We start from the raw sequence: 15241 nt of genomic DNA, 5'->3' as shown, positions 1-15241 counted from the left end.
GGCTAGCAATACTACATGTCCGAAAGAGAAAAGAAAAGCCGAGTGTACAACAAAGTCGTCTCAGAAAACCCCCCTATGAAGAAAAGCAGAAGCAGCAAAGAGCTTCCAAGAGTAAAGAAAGGGTTCACCATGTAGTCAAAAGTCCGAGGAGTTGACGCCGAGAACACCATGCAATGCGATGAATCTGTTGACGGATCCATAAATGCTTCAGAAGTAACAACCGAACCAGAAAGAAGAAGAAGAATTCCACCCCGCAGACATGCTGAGCTGAGATTCTGTAGTTCTCTCCAGGCATTATCAGAACGAACGCCGAAAAAATAAAGAAAACAAAAGGGGAAAATCTTTGCCAAACCACACGTTTCTCACGGTATTCCAGAGCCCTGCCTAATTCAATCCTGAATGGGCACGAGGACATTGTCCCTCTCCATCCGATGCACCCAGGGGTGCTTCAAAGCAGAGACGGCATCAAGGCGCTCCTCAGGCTCCCAGCGGAGGATGCTGCGCATGAAATCCAAGAACAGGGCTCCCGGGGCGCCCTGCATGGGCCTGGGCAGCAAGCTCTCCAGGGTGAAGGTGGACGGGAAGAGGTCGACGGGGCCGATCCACTCGCAGTTGTGGTCCCAGTAGATGTGCGCCTTCTCGCTCTTTTGATAGAAGCTCAACGGGGGTGGGCCCATGAGCGCCACCATGGCGGCGAGGTGCCGTGCGTCGTTGAGGGGGTCGTTGTCGGTGTAGATGGGGAAGACGGTGCGGTTGGTGAGCATGCGGAAGAGCTGTTGATAGATTAGATTTATGTTTCCCTTTTTTTCGCGAGGACAAGACAGGGTAAGGGAAGTTGATTGATAGACATAGCCAACATGAAAATAAAAGAACTTACTGCAATTGCAAAGCACCACATGTCGATCTTGTAGCCGAATTCCATGCCGAGAATAATCTCGGGTGGTCTATACTGCTCGGGCATGGGCGGCATGCCCGTCTGGGGCTGGTCAAACCGGGAGATCCGAGCACTGCTAAAGTCACAAAGAACAGCAGAGTAACTCGAGTTGTAAATCTGCTGGCTAACGTGGATGATGCGACCATCGGGATAAATCTTTCTCGGCGTTGGGCTATTGAACTCGACCTGCTCGTACAGCTTGACAGAATACTCATTGCCGAATTCCAATAGAATGTTACCACCGTGAACGTCTGTTTTATTTTGGATGAAAGAAAATTAGAAGAAGTCCCCCGAGAGATCGTATTTGTCGATAAGCAAAGAGACCAAGCGTTGTTGGAATCCAGTGATGTCTGAACCAGATTTTGAGATACCACTCACCGCTATGAATTATCTTTGCATGGTTATGCAAATAGTCTAAAGCGACGAGAATATCCTGAGCGATCGCTAACGCGTTCGACTCCTTAAGGACTCTCTTGTTTAGCTGCAACTGCAACGATCGCACGGAAAGGCCCAAGGGCTTCAGGACAAAGACGTCGTGAGTGCCTCCCGGTCCCTCCACCTGAAAGCGGCTTTCCGCAATCCGAATGGAGAGTCGGCCACGATGGCTCTCGCAAACAAGACCACTGTGGAAGTGATAGTAGCAGTTGAACTCGGCGCTTGACTCGCCATGGACAAAGACCTTGAGGGTCACATATCGATGCTCACTGGGAACGACGTGACGTAGGAACCATTGGTTAGAATATTTTGGCGTATATGAGATGGTGCATAGGGAGAGATTGAAGGCTTACTGTAGATCTTTAGCGAGCCACAATGTAGATACGGAGCCGTAGCCAAGCTTTGTGATGACTTGGTATCGATCGTTCAATACATCACCAATGTGAACTGGATAGAAGAGATCCGGACCGTAATACTCAAAGCGCTCCTCTTCAATCTTGATGTTAGGATCTAGAATCTTGAATCCCGTCTTTGGGAACTGCTTTGGGCTCTCGGGGCCTGTTAGGACAGGCTCTTCGTTGTTGGATTCTGAATCTGACAACGAATCGTATTCCGACGAAGATGCTTCGCTGGAAGCATCATTCGAGGATGACATCGTCGATACGAGGCGGGAAGCAATAAATATTAATCAAGTGAAGCACATGAAGGAGAGAAGGAGGGCAGTGTGGATGTGGGTGGGATCAATGTTTGGGATTTGAGGCGAAGAGAAGGGAAGTGATGAATTCTGGGTCCTGGAGTGCGAAGGTGATGAGAAAAAAAGGTCAAGCCAAGCAGAGAGGTGAGGTCAAGCTGAGAGTTCAACACGCGTCCCTCCTCGAGTCCTACGCGTAGAAAACCTCAACATGGAAAACGACATGAAATTTAACTGGTCCGCTGGTTGTGCCTGTTTTTGTTTTTCCCCTTTTTTCATTCTCCAAACCCTTCTTCAAAAATCTATGACGTTTTAAATAATGATACAATCAAGAAACCCGGCTAACTCTTGTGAGCTTGAGGATTTGACCTTTCTACCTCGTCTAGGACTATTATAATTGCATTGATAATGGCCATAAGGTTTGATATGTTGGAAAATACGCGTTAGGCGCGTTGCCTAGAGACCAAGCTATCAGATCCAGCCCATATCTTTATCAGTGAACTGTAGTTGGTCTTTTTCTTTCATCCCGTACAGTCGGACGGCTTCTCAACTTTGGGACGCGTCTTTTTGACTCCATCCACACTGACGAACGCCTCTAATGAGATGCCCGCGTTCATGCATCTGCCTGAGGCAGACCTCGGAGCTTTAAAGCCTACAGTGTGGGAGGCTATCCTCCTACCGTCATAGGGGGAAAACGAATTCCAAGGATGATCGATACCAGTTCGTTCACAAACTTGAGTTTGGTGGCCACTTTACCATCTGATACCGTTGGCTCGGGGGAACCAGCTAGGCCAGTATGTTTCTTTGAAATTCCCGGAGAAAAAAGCCACCTTGAAGCGATGAGACGGTGTTTGCCAAGACTATCTTGGCGCAGGCTTGATATTCACAGGGCATCTATTTATCACATGTTTGCTACAGACTTCTTTTCACAGTTTATCAGAGGCGCCACGCTTGACTTGCACCGCAGCCGGCTGGCTGGAGCAGAGCTGGTCCAGGAGGACAGCCTATAAGCGTGAAATCCCACTAGAACTAGAGACTGCAAGATGGATCGCAGCACAGCTCACTCTGGCCCGTGCAGGTCTCATATTCAAACTCTCGAGGGTGTTGCACATGCATTTAGGTGTATAATCCAACTATTTTCACAATAATGAAGACTTGACCATTGAAACACTTAAACAGATCTAAACTCCACCAACTCTTTTCTTCAGACACCTACCTCAATAAGCTTAGTCTGGCGAGCTGTTCGCTTGTTCAGCTTGACAAATGCCACACCACGAGATCCGATGTGGTGCGCTGGAGCCCCATGCGCCAGTTTATGTAGTCAGTCACTTGCAACTAGGCACAGCAGCTGCTGATAATCTTGTCGACTTGGATGTGCGAACATCGGACTACAGAAGCTCGTTTGCCGTAGCTACGGCGCCCACTCTAAACCTCTACACACGACCTCTTTACCTTTATTTGATGAACAATTCATTGAAACTGTACCCTCAGCCGCCGAAATCTGAGAACTTGGCGCCGACCAGAGCTTGTCATGTATCCTCGGCAAGTGTGACTCTGAAAGCTTCGGTGGGGGACGGGGCCTCCCACCCACGTGCCGTTGCCTGGCAGTGGAACAACAGCGTACAATCTCCTCCACGCCGAAACTAAAGCATGATCTTTGGGCGATGGGTTGAAGCGATAATACCCCCCGAGACGTGTGCCTGGCATGTCGAGAGTGGTGAAACAAGAGCTTTCGGTGTCGCCCGCTCCATCATATGCTGTCCCTCGAAGCCGGCGCAAAGCCCGAATGTGGAGCAGCTGACAACGTCGGAAACTCGGAATACATGACCAGGTTGGCGATGCCGGCTTTGAATAAGGCAGACAGGACGTCAGGGATATCGAGAAAAGGGCTGAGACGGGAGTAAAATTGCTACCAGATTCATGAGTTTCACTACGGAAAAATTTTGACATTGTGTCAACAAATGGTTTGTGCCAGGTATTTGTAGGGTGACGTCTCGGTAGCAAGGCAACGAAGTTTAGCGCGTGCATTACCTTTTCTGCCAAGCCTCAACCGTGAGCTTATCATCAAGTCGAATAATGAGAAAACTCTACTTTGCTAAACCTTAAGACCCTTTGATCTCTAATAATAGCTAGCCCTGGGCTGGTTTGAGTAGGTGAATCCAACACTAAACTCCAAAGAGGGAACTTGACAAAACCTAACCCCCAATCCCAGCGTCGTGACGCTAATTTTGTTTTTCTCACACGATAGCATTATCTAAACTTTACGGCTGTAGAAATTATTACGGAGTGATTACCTGATGAGTAGCAACGTTAGGACGAAGCCAACGACTTGTTGAACTGCTTGACACATACGAAACCAATGAACTCGTGCTTAAAACTTTGTTTCGCAGTACCAAGATGACGGGTTTACCTCTCACAGCTGGAGGGGGAAGGGGGAGAATGGAGGGGCCCGGTTATTTAGCCCCTTTTCCCCCAAAACCTCGTGAGTGACTGAAGTCTGACTCTACGGAACCCCGACCCGAGGAGATGGGAACTGAGCACCGCTATTGGGACCGAGAGTCCCATCCTCTCGACTTGTCTCTGCAAAATCTTGTCCTTGTGGAAGCTAGTAGCAGTTCTTCTATTTTTGTATGGACGATAACAGCGGGGAAAGAATCACGGGAGTTGGGGCAGCTTGTGGGTTTTGCAATCAACATGCAACCAGTTTTGTTTTTCTAGTCGAGCTGAAATTCCAGGTACAAACCCGTTGATTGGGTTCATACTTCGTATGTAGTTTGCCCATCCAACTTGGGAAATACTTCCCGGTGTGGAAAGCCACGCGAGGGAAAAAAAAAGAAGATCATGCGAAAAGAAGTATGTAGTAAAACGTGATTCGTATGTCAGGGGGATTACTCCACCGCCGATTGAAGAAAGTCAATTGATATTGCATAGGTACCTGGTCATGGTTGTTTTCAGCTTCCCGGCAGTGAAAAACAGTTGAGCCAAGGGGCGAGTTTGTTCGTATATTGCGTCAGTCCGGCAACCATACTAGGGGGAGAGGTACGGCTCGGCCAAACCACAAAAGAAAAAAAGAGAAAAGATAAGGTGTACTGGGACGAAAAGTCCAGGCTTTTGCTACAGGGGCATTTTGCTTGTTTACCGGACGATCTCATACCGGGAAACTCTTATCCGCTTGCATTTTTCAAAATGCTTTTCGGTGTAACGAACCTGCTCAATATCGAGCCTGGGCGGCAAGGAAGCTGGTATCTCGAAATCTGTTTTCTGTTTCTACCTCTTCTCGCAAGAAGCTACAACTAGTATATTCTGATTGCGATTCAAGAAAAAATAACAAAACATGCCTAGAGATTTGCCCTGGGTCTGATGAACTTCCTGTATAGGAAGGTTTTTTGGTACTTTCGACCCTGATTTGCACAGGTAGGCCTTGCCCGCATGACTAGAGAGTGAATGGAAGAAAGATTTGAATAGGAACTAAGAGGATGAGTCTTCTGAGTGTTTGCCGTTTTGCACAGTGGAACCAATACCTTGGCCTTGTATTTTCGTTAATGGAATGACCTGGAGTACAGCCAACAATCCGTGCCAACGGCCGAAATAAAGTCGAGGCTGAGCAACTCATTGGCCCACGTTTCGCCCGAGTACGAAATCATACTCGTAGTACTCATTTTATGAGAAACTATAATGGACCCGGATGACCGTATAAATAAGCCAGACGACATCAATCAAGACGACTCCTAGACAAGGGCTCGGCACCGATGTGCCAGGACCACCCCAGCTTAGGCCGAGCTCTTATGCAGTAGCAAAATGAACAAGAGCCCTACCGAAAGTCTCGTGTTTCAACCAGAGGCATCATGGGGGCTTTCAGGGGAGATCCATTGATCCTTATATCAACAGATGTTATTATGTCATCTTTTGCAAACCATGTTCCTTCTCCCGAAATGTCATGGCGTTCCTCTTGTTTCTTTTCTCCCTCTTCTTATTTACAGTCTGCATACAATACATACAACGGCAGAAAGGATCCGCTAAAGTTGCACTGTGATCTGAATCGGACGGTAAAAGCTAATTAGATAACTGACTGATGTTTCTGGTCGCTGAACCTTGACTAGGTAGCTTGCCTAGGCCCCCCAGACCGAAACAACTGGCGGCGGCGGAATCATCCGTTTGATGATTTTGTTTGTGGCGGATCGTTCGTGCCCCGCAGCAACTCAATCGAGGGAGCAAGAATGAGAAGGAGGGTAGGATATTTGTTCTTAATATTGTCCCTAGATAGCTTGCCCTTTTTTTTGTGCCCTCGGATTGACTTAATCATCACTGCTCTGTACTTTGGATTCTGTTCATATTTCCCAAACCAAGCCTTGCATATATTAGTTAGCAAGCATAGTTTTATTTCATTCATTTTTTGTCTTCATCTCTACAATGAGGGATCTGTAGACAGTCCTTCGCTCAAGAAAATAACAGAAAAAAAAAACACACGCCATCATGCAGGACAACTTCCATATGGTCGACGGCGTTTTAATCCGTAAAGAATCAGGCCCACCTTACTACGAGCCGCTCAAACCGAGTCCCCCCTCGACGATCCCGCCGTTGAATCCCGCCAGAGCATTGGGAGATCGAAAGTCCAGCTCGTCCCCAATCCCGGGCAGAAGCCCCCCAACTATGACAGGCTTGGCAAACGGCTTCCATGCTATAGGCTCGGAGAAGCAAAGCCCAAACAGCAACGTCCCCTGGACCGAGCACCTTGAAAACATCAAGAACCAGAACAGTCCTCCTCCACGCCCACCCCCACCTCGACCACAATCGAACCCACAATCCCCAATCTCAACCCGCACCTCGCTCCTCACCAGGTCATGGAGCCCCCGGTCGTCCACTGACACTTCCGGCTTCATCCTACAGCAACCACTCGCACAACAACCCGCGACGGGTCCCGGAGGCGGCGGCGGTGGCGGCGGCAGTATGAACCGTGACGCGCAGCAGGAGAAGCTGGCCCAGGAGCTGATGGAATGCCAGCAGCAGCTCGAAAAGACGCGGCAGGAGTTCGAGGCGCAGCGGGTGGCGCTGCTGAAAGAAATCGCCGAGCTGCAGACGCAGGTCCGGCTCAAGAAGAAGCAGCAGGTCGGGGTGAGGCGGGCCGCGGAGAAGGCGGCCGAGCTAGAGATCATGACGCAGCAGCGCCGGTTCGAACAAAAGATCGCCGAGCTCGAGCTCGAGTGGAAGCTGCGTGAGGATGCCATCTGGTCGCAGTTTTGGGAGATGCGCGAGTCGGATCTGGCCGAGAGCAACCGCCAGTGGGACAAGAGGGAGAAGAGCATCAAGGAGGAGTGCAAAACCTATCTTCGGCAGGCCGAGCAGGCCAACAACGAGATCCGGTCGCTCGTCGAGAAGCTCGAGTCGGAGCTGGGTCGCGAGCAGGAGCAGCGGCGAAAGCTGGAGGTCGAGGCCAAGGAGAGGAGCAAACTGTTGACAAGGGCACACAAGGAGTTTGAGCAGGAGAGCGAGACCGAGCGGGGCAATCCGTCCGAAGGAGGTAGCAACTTTCACACAGCTGGGCAACCTGAATCGAGCAGTAGAAAGGACAAGGTAAACGAGATAATCGTGGAGCCTGCCGCCCCTCCCAAGCCTCAGCCTCACCACACCTCGGACGAGGCCTTGGTTGCGTCCATCAAAGCGTTGAGGAGAGCCATACGAGAATTCGTAAGAATCTTCCTCGAGGCTCCAAAAGAAAGGATTATCCACCCCTCACAAATTCAACCTGGCCGCTCTACCGCCAGCATGAACAACTACGCTGGCGTCTTGGGCTGTGTTTCTCTTTCTGGCCAGCTTAAGGACGCGGCGCACCTTATCTACACCCAAGATTTCCACACCTTTATGGAGGCGCTGCTCTGGAAGTATTTGGAAAACCGAGTTCTCGGAAATTTTATTTGGGCTGGTCGCGCGTCGAGGCATCTGCAGGGACTATTCTCAGTTCTTCAAGACGGTGGGTCCCCCACATTGCACATCGGAACAACACATTGCTTTGACTGTCTTAATGCTGACAAAACCGTCTCAAAAATCAGGGACCCCAGAGGTAAAACAAGATTTCCATCATTGGCGATTCTCCACCACGAGGCTCATCCTCGCCGCTGCAGGAGATCGGACGGCCGTCGAGGTAGAATATCAGACCAAGAGGGACGCAGCCATCGCCGAGATCTGGTCACTCACCGAGGGAACCAAGTCCAAGGCTGACGATTTTGACGATTATCTACTGAGGATCGGCCAGCTGGTCGACCAGGCCGCGGCGCTGGACAAGGAGATATATCTACGGCCGTACATCACAACCTGGAGGGAGTGTCACCCGGACACCCACCCGAACTTTGACCCCATGCTCATGACCCTGCCGGACGGCGAGGTGCCGCCGCCAGAGCTCAACCCCAAGGTCGTGCTGATGGTCTTCCCAGGCCTGGCGAGGGAAGCCCTCGAAGAGGCCGGCGAGGACGAGCTCCTGCTCCATCTGGAGGTGCTGTGCAAAGTCGGGCCCCTCGGGCAAGAGCACGAGGACACGGCCCCGGGTGTGCTCCAGGGTGCACCCCAGGGGCTGCCCCATAGACAGCCGCCGGAGCGCCCGCAGAGCGAGCCGGCGGCGCCATTCTTTAGCAAAAAGGGTCTTCAACAGGTTGCGGCGATGTGCTTTGAGGCCGACGATGGCGGCCCTAGGCGTAGGAGGAGCGTAGGTGGGATTTTGAAGAGAGTTTGGGTGTACGGGCAGCCGGCAACCGTTCAGGGCCCGCCGCGCTAAACCGGACTTGCGGGATAAGGCCTAGTAGCAACAGGAATGCGGAACCCAAAGAGTTAAGCCCGTGGTTTGACTCTTACGGGGATAATATCAAGCCTTGTCTCAGGATATCTTTTGACAATAGTGCTTTTTTTTGGTTCTCTTGTTGTAATATCATGTTGTGGATATTTTGCAACTTTACTTTTATTTTTTCTTTTCTTTTTTTTTTCTTTTTCCAGGTTTAACACCTCGGAGCGAATGAGCCTAGGGAGCGTCTTGATTCCATGGAATTTTTTTTCCTTGATGGAAGGCAAGAGGGTATGATCTCCAAGCCAAACAGCAGCACTATGTTAGCGCACCAAAGTCAATTTTCTTATCCGCTATGAATTGGTAGTTTCGCAGCTTGCGCAATCTTGGACGTAACCGGAAACTCAATTCAATATTCTTGATAGAGTTTCCCAACCATCTCGATACATCGGGAACAGGGGCAGAAAAAAAAAGATAAAAAACAAAAAAAAGAAGAGATGTGACTCGAACAGGTCTAGCCAGGCTAATGAGAGACTACGAAAGCTTATAGATAAGTGAAACGTGTGGATAAGGCTTTTCCCAAAAGTGAACTTTAGAAGTTCGGAAAAACACCCCTGACAGATCGGACTAGCTTTTAGCCAAGACTTTTGATATGCAAGGGCTCCTGTCCTTGTCAGAACGGACGTGACAAGATTCTGGTTACCTAAGGTGCCCCTTTTGCTACCTTGGTAATATCAAGGCGCATACCTTGCAACAAGTCTACGAAGTAAGGTTCGAATTGAGGATATGCACTCGGGTTGTTGTTAATTAAGATGGTCCTGTGAGATATGTGCAAAAATGCCTAGACAGGTAGACACAGAAAAGGCAGATCAATGACTTCATAGGCATCAGTAAAAAGACTCGGCCTAAACAATCCGTCCCATCCAAACAGAGGCCAGGCAGATAGTCAATATTGAAAGAAAGAAAAATCACAAGAAAAACAAATTGCTGACACCACTGCAAGGGATACGTAAAACTCGGAAGCATGCGACCGAGAGCTGGCACCAACAAAGACTTCTAGGCAGGCCTGGAGGGCTAAATTGGAGAGAATTGATAGCCGCCGGACGGGTTGCATTCTGCGGGGGAAACGCGCATCTCAATGGAAACCGTAGCGTGTCACTGCATTTCCCCGCCCCTTGACATTTACGGCCAACCAATTGGGATCACGTTTGATTCACTACCAAGCCATGGACTACGGTTCGGCACTTGATGGCCGGTCTGGGCAGTATAGTACCTACAGGAAGAGTTCGACTTTGTCAGGGAGGGTTTTCTCGATGCAACCACTGTCTTAGCGGTACCCTTGGTGCTACTCCCGGGTACTGTATCTTTAACTGGCCCCTCGGGGTTAGATCCGGGTTGCCTTTCTCGGTTTCTCCTCTCTTCTTTTTGGAGACATCAGTTCTGTCAAAACCCCCATCGAGCTAGGCTTGTTAGGATAGCGAACACAGCCACCGTCGACATGGCAACTCTAGAAGACAAGGTCACCATTAAAGCCAACTGGCGAGTTTTTGTTGCATGCGGAATCATAATCCTGTCTCCGTTTCAATATGGCATAGACTTTGGCTTGATTGGCGGCCTGCAGGCAATGCCCGGGTTTCTCAAGGTATGAAACGCTCAATCTTCCCAGCATCATGTGCCCAATATGGCGTGAGGAAAGTGGAAAAGGGGAAAAGGGGAAAAGGGGAAAAGCTGATCATTCTCACTCTGTCATGAAAACAACAGGTCTTTGGCCATCCGGCACCCCACCTGCTGCCTAAGATCGGCTGGAATCTCTCACCGGTCCGACAGCAGCTCATCTCGTCGCTCATGACGCTGGGCGCCTTTGCGAGCTCCGTATGCGCTGGCCCGGCCGCGGCCATACTCTCGCGGCGCTGGTGCCTGTGGATCGCGTCGGTGCTATGCTGCATCGCGAACGTCATGATGATGGTAACCGAGGACATCAATGTGCTCTATGTTGGGAGACTGGTGATTGGGCTCGCCAACGGCTGGTTCATGACCTTTTCGCAGTTGTACCTTCAGGAGACGAGCCCGGCAAAGTATCGAGGGCTTTTCCTGGCTGCTTTTCAGTTTTGTACATCTTTTGTGAGTTTATCATTCCGCATTTTCTTGCTTTCCCCAGTTCTCTGTGTTCGTCCGGAAAAAAAACGACTCAAGAGCCTCTAACGCCATGACTTTCACCAGGGTACCCTCATCGGAACAGTCATCAACTGGGCCACGGCCCCGATCCCAGACAAGAATGCGTACCTCATCCCGCTGGGCCTGATCTACATCGTGCCCGCGATCCTCTGCATCGCCATGTTCTTCATCCCCGAGTCCCCACGGTGGCTGATCCTCCAGAACCGCATCGACGAAGGGACGACCTCGCTAGCCTGGCTGCGTCCGCGGGGCCACGACGTCGCGGCCGAGGTAGCCGAGATCCGCAGGGGGATCGACCGCGAGAAGGAGCTGGCCAGCGGCGTCGGCGCCTGGGACATGTTCAAGAACCCCATCGACAGGCGCCGCACCCTGCTTTCCGTCTCGGCCGTCGCGCTGCAGGCCGCGTCGGGCTCCATGTTCATCATCGCGTACAAGCAGTACTTTTTCACAATGGCCGAGGTGGCTGATCCGTTCGCCATGGGCTGCGTGCTCAGCGCCGTGGGGTTGGTCGCGCTCGTCATCAATGCCTGCATCGTCGTCAAGTACGGGAGGAGGCGCGTGCTGATCGGTTGGGGATTGGTGCTGTGCGGCCTGCTGCAGCTCATCATCGCGGTGGTTTATCAGGTTTATGGGCGGTCGGTTCAGACGGGGAATGTCTTGGTTGCGCTGTCGTGTCTATATATGATGAGTTACAATGTGAGTTCCTATGGGCGTCTCGTGGGTTTGTTATTTTTGACAATGTCTCCATTTTGACACTGTCTCCATATATACTAATCAGATCTCCTGGATCATTCACAGGGTCTCATTGCGGCCTACGCGTGGCTTTGTGGCGGAGAAATACCTTCGCAGCGTCTGCGCAGCTACACGTTTGGTCTGGCCGCCGCAGTCGGCTTTTTCTTCGCTTGGCTGACCACCTTTACCGCACCCTACTTTATCAACCCGGACTCTCTCAACTGGGGCCCGCAGTACGGCTACATCTGGTTCCCATCGGCCGTGGTTGGCGCTCTGTGGGTCTGGTTCTTCCTCCCAGAGACAAAGGGACGCACGTTGGAGGAAATTGATGAGATGGTACGTCGCCCTTTTTGTTTTGTCCTGGTTCACCTTGTTTCACCTTGCCATGATTTTATGTCCCCTCACTGACAATGGCTGGGCTTTTTTGCAGTTCGAGGCCAAGCTTGCGGCAAGAAAGTTCAGAAAATACCAATGTGTGGGCGCCGTACCAGAGGGGAAAAGAGTAGAGGATGAGATGGAGACGGTTGGTCAGGCAGAGGCTCACTCGGTCACTGTGGCTAGTAAAGCTGCATGAGACTATCTTAGCCATGAAATGCCGACTGATGATGTTGATGGTAGAGGGGCTCATAAAGATGTGTTATTTGGCTCATGTGAACGTGTCATGATATAATAACTGAAAACCTTGTGGACCAATGTCCCCTGTGGCCTGTCACTTTCAAATAAAACTAAGGCACATTAGCTTTCACGGCAACAACAGTTACAGAATAGGAAAGCTCCATTAAAAGAAGGTTAACTACTTTATACACATGCCGAACTCCAAAGTTGTGATCCGATTCACATATTCTGGCCAATAGACCTTTTTGTGCTCTCCCTGGGTATAATAAAACGTGCATCAATCACTGCTCTTCCTCCGAATCCGTCTCCAGCGGCTCCATGGGAGCCGTAAAGTTCTCCAAAAAGGTCTGTGCAGTCACCTGGATGCTCTGTCGGAGAGGATCCTCTGGCTGTCCTGGCAGAAGCTGAGCGGCCTGCAACAACCTCTCGGTGGCCTTGATGCAGTACCACTTGCTCAACTCCTCATTGTACCACTTCATGTAGTTCTCGGGATCAGGCATGGCTCTGTCATCAGCGCCAGCGTTGAGCACAAAAAGCGCCGCCGCCGCGGCCTGCCGCTCGTCCCTCGCCCGCTCCAAAGCCACCGCCTCGCGAGAAGCTCGATATCGCTGCTTGGCGTCGTACATGGCAAAGGTCATGGCGTGGTCGAAGCACAGGACACTATCGGTGACAAAGACCACGTTTGGGCAGGATCGCTCGGCGCAGGGCTGACCGGGGCCGAAGCCGGCTCTGTTGGTGACCTTGCAGTGGTCATGGCATATGATGATTATGTTGTTGGCCAAGTCTCCGTGCTCGTTATAGGGGCGCAGGATGAGGTCTTGGGATGGGAAGTGGCCATTGATCATCGGCTGGTCCCAAAATTCATAGGCATCGTACTGCTTGTTTGGGTGAGGGTCAGCGAATGGGTTGTCGATATAGTAATGCTGCAGGTGACAGTTATAACTCACATATTGCTCAGCCTGCTCGTCGAAAGCTCTGCTTGTGGTGGGTTCATCGGTCCACTGGAGGGGCGAGTCGAAGCACTCGAGGGGAGCAAGCGGGTATTCTGAAGAGATAATCTTCTGCTCGGGGCTCGACATCTTGGGGATCTTCTTGGATGTCTGGCTGGCAAAGAGTGAAGTGTTTATGCGCGTGATACTTGAGCGAGCTCTGGAAGCTCTTGGTTCAAAGAATGTTTAGATATCAGGTCGAAAGGAAGCGAACTCACAATGCCGGATTGTGAGTGAGTGGTTTGATTTTTCCCAGTGGTAGGATGTGTTGGGCTGTCTGCTTGGTAGATCAACGCCACCTGGCAGTGACATAAAAGAAGGGAAAATCTTATATTGGGGGGATTCAAACGGAGATTCTCTCGTCAGACCACTTGCAAAGACTTGCTTTGATTTACATCGAAGCGTTGACAATGTCCTTGTCGTGGACTAAAACAAAGAGGACAACGGCGACCACCAAACAAAGAAGCTTTGTAGTTGCAGTGTTCGACTTTGAAGGAAACGGACGAGAAATTATCTTCAAAGTGTCAATGAAAGTGTTCGTTTGTTTTGATTATTCTCCATCAGATTCATCTCACATCCAGCTCAGCTCTGTCAAACCAAACAGCCAATGTTCCTCAACCCGCAACTTCCAAATGGTGGCAAAAGGCAGCAGTAATTGCCATGTCACTAATTGTTGCAATAAAGAAAACAAGAACGAAATAAATTTCTGCGAAGAACGCGCAAACACCGCCACTTAGGTACAAGTCGTGATGGGGTGAGGCTCGCCCACTAGTTCATATTTAGTTTCATCCATCACTCCGGAGAGCAGACTAACACTTCCGCAGGTATCATCTGCTTTGATTTTAATTTTCTCCCCGTTGAATGTCCAAAAAGCTTCTTTGTTGGTTTCAACATACACGCTCTGGATCTCTTTATCATTGCGATGCCTCTGACGCTTGAAAATGCTGACTTTGCACCAGCCCTGGGCAGCGACGCTGGTGGCCTCGAAGGCAAGCAGTGATATGGAAAGAATTAGGGGTGAAAACTGCATTTTGACAGGTTCTAGACAGGTATTATTCTTGGGTCTGAGATGTTGCTCCAAGGGTAAAATCTATGCTTTTCATGCGTCAGAAAAGAGTGCAGAAAAAGAAGAAAGGATTTGCCTTAGACTAACAGGACAACGAGCTACTTTGAATGAACTGCTTGGATAGTGATGACCCGAGAACGAGCTAGAGGACTCAGTTGGCACATGGGAGAAGACTGTAGTTATATATGATGCTTAGCTGTAAAGTTAATCATCCGCTTCCGCCATTAGATTAAGGCTATTTTTTATGGACCGGCAATATGATCAAATCCTTTGCTTTGGAAAACGAAATTTTAAAATGGCTATTACAATTAATTGCATGATACGGCATGACCGATTGCGAGTGAACTGAGAGGATAAAAGGGGTGAATGGCATGTTTTCCGTATCCGTTAGACTAGCCTCACCGCAATGTCACATCACCTATAAATATCACTTCTCATAACGGACATATCCGAGCCTTCACGAGTCAGTCTTTGGAGGAGGTGGTGCTTGATCTAGCTGCTTGCCCAGGGTGAAAAGGCTATGCAAATAATGATATATTCTCGAGTGCTTTGTTATAACAGCATTCAATAGCCAGCTGCATGAAACTTTACGAGAGGCTCTACTAACTGGTAAGTTGAAATGTCAGATTGAATACGAATGTGCTTGGGGAAGTGACCAGCGCCAACAATATACTTCTGAATCTGGGTGCTATTTTGGTAATTTGACACACATGCGAGGTAGATCCAGCTCTAGGATACAAGCACTAGCCTGGTAAAATTATTTCTATGCATATTGATAATGGGTGTGTTTTTTTCAGGGCAGGAAAACACTAAACCTGGCAAGTTGACTCGCTTT

At 50.0% G+C, this 15241-nt stretch overlaps 5 protein-coding genes across 5 annotated transcripts; 2 read left to right on the top strand and 3 right to left on the bottom strand.

Annotated features, from left to right (window-relative positions):
* Positions 1-389: 389 nt before the first annotated feature.
* Positions 390-2024, bottom strand: PgNI_02019 (uncharacterized protein; the record flags this gene model as incomplete). The annotated part of the gene is made up of 4 exons (XM_031122089.1): positions 390-773; positions 878-1185; positions 1313-1638; positions 1723-2024. The coding sequence occupies 4 exons, from the start codon at positions 2022-2024 to the stop codon at positions 390-392; spliced, it is 1320 nt and encodes a 439-aa protein (XP_030987549.1).
* Positions 2025-6533: 4509 nt separating this feature from the next.
* PgNI_02018 (uncharacterized protein) lies at positions 6534-8826 on the top strand (the record flags this gene model as incomplete). Its single annotated transcript, XM_031122088.1, has 2 exons — positions 6534-8028; positions 8108-8826. 2 exons carry the CDS (start codon positions 6534-6536, stop codon positions 8824-8826), a joined length of 2214 nt encoding a protein of 737 aa, XP_030987548.1.
* Positions 8827-10274: 1448 nt separating this feature from the next.
* PgNI_02017 (uncharacterized protein) lies at positions 10275-12543 on the top strand. Its single transcript, XM_031122087.1, has 5 exons — positions 10275-10471; positions 10591-10950; positions 11050-11700; positions 11803-12072; positions 12167-12543. Exons 1-5 carry the CDS (start codon positions 10328-10330, stop codon positions 12308-12310), a joined length of 1569 nt encoding a protein of 522 aa, XP_030987540.1. The 5' UTR covers positions 10275-10327; the 3' UTR covers positions 12311-12543.
* Positions 12544-12632: 89 nt separating this feature from the next.
* Positions 12633-13430, bottom strand: PgNI_02016 (uncharacterized protein; the record flags this gene model as incomplete). The annotated part of the gene is made up of 2 exons (XM_031122086.1): positions 12633-13274; positions 13299-13430. 2 exons carry the CDS (start codon positions 13428-13430, stop codon positions 12633-12635), a joined length of 774 nt encoding a protein of 257 aa, XP_030987539.1.
* A 643-nt stretch (positions 13431-14073) lies between these two features.
* On the bottom strand, positions 14074-14370 carry PgNI_02015 (uncharacterized protein; the record flags this gene model as incomplete). Its single annotated transcript, XM_031122085.1, has 1 exon — positions 14074-14370. The coding sequence occupies one exon, from the start codon at positions 14368-14370 to the stop codon at positions 14074-14076; it is 297 nt and encodes a 98-aa protein (XP_030987542.1).
* Between the last annotated feature and the right edge of the window lie 871 nt (positions 14371-15241).

This window comes from Pyricularia grisea (genome assembly GCF_004355905.1).
Source record: "Pyricularia grisea strain NI907 chromosome Unknown Pyricularia_grisea_NI907_Scaffold_1, whole genome shotgun sequence".
Lineage (NCBI taxonomy): Eukaryota > Fungi > Ascomycota > Sordariomycetes > Magnaporthales > Pyriculariaceae > Pyricularia > Pyricularia grisea.
This window is presented reverse-complemented; position numbering and strand designations above follow the sequence as displayed.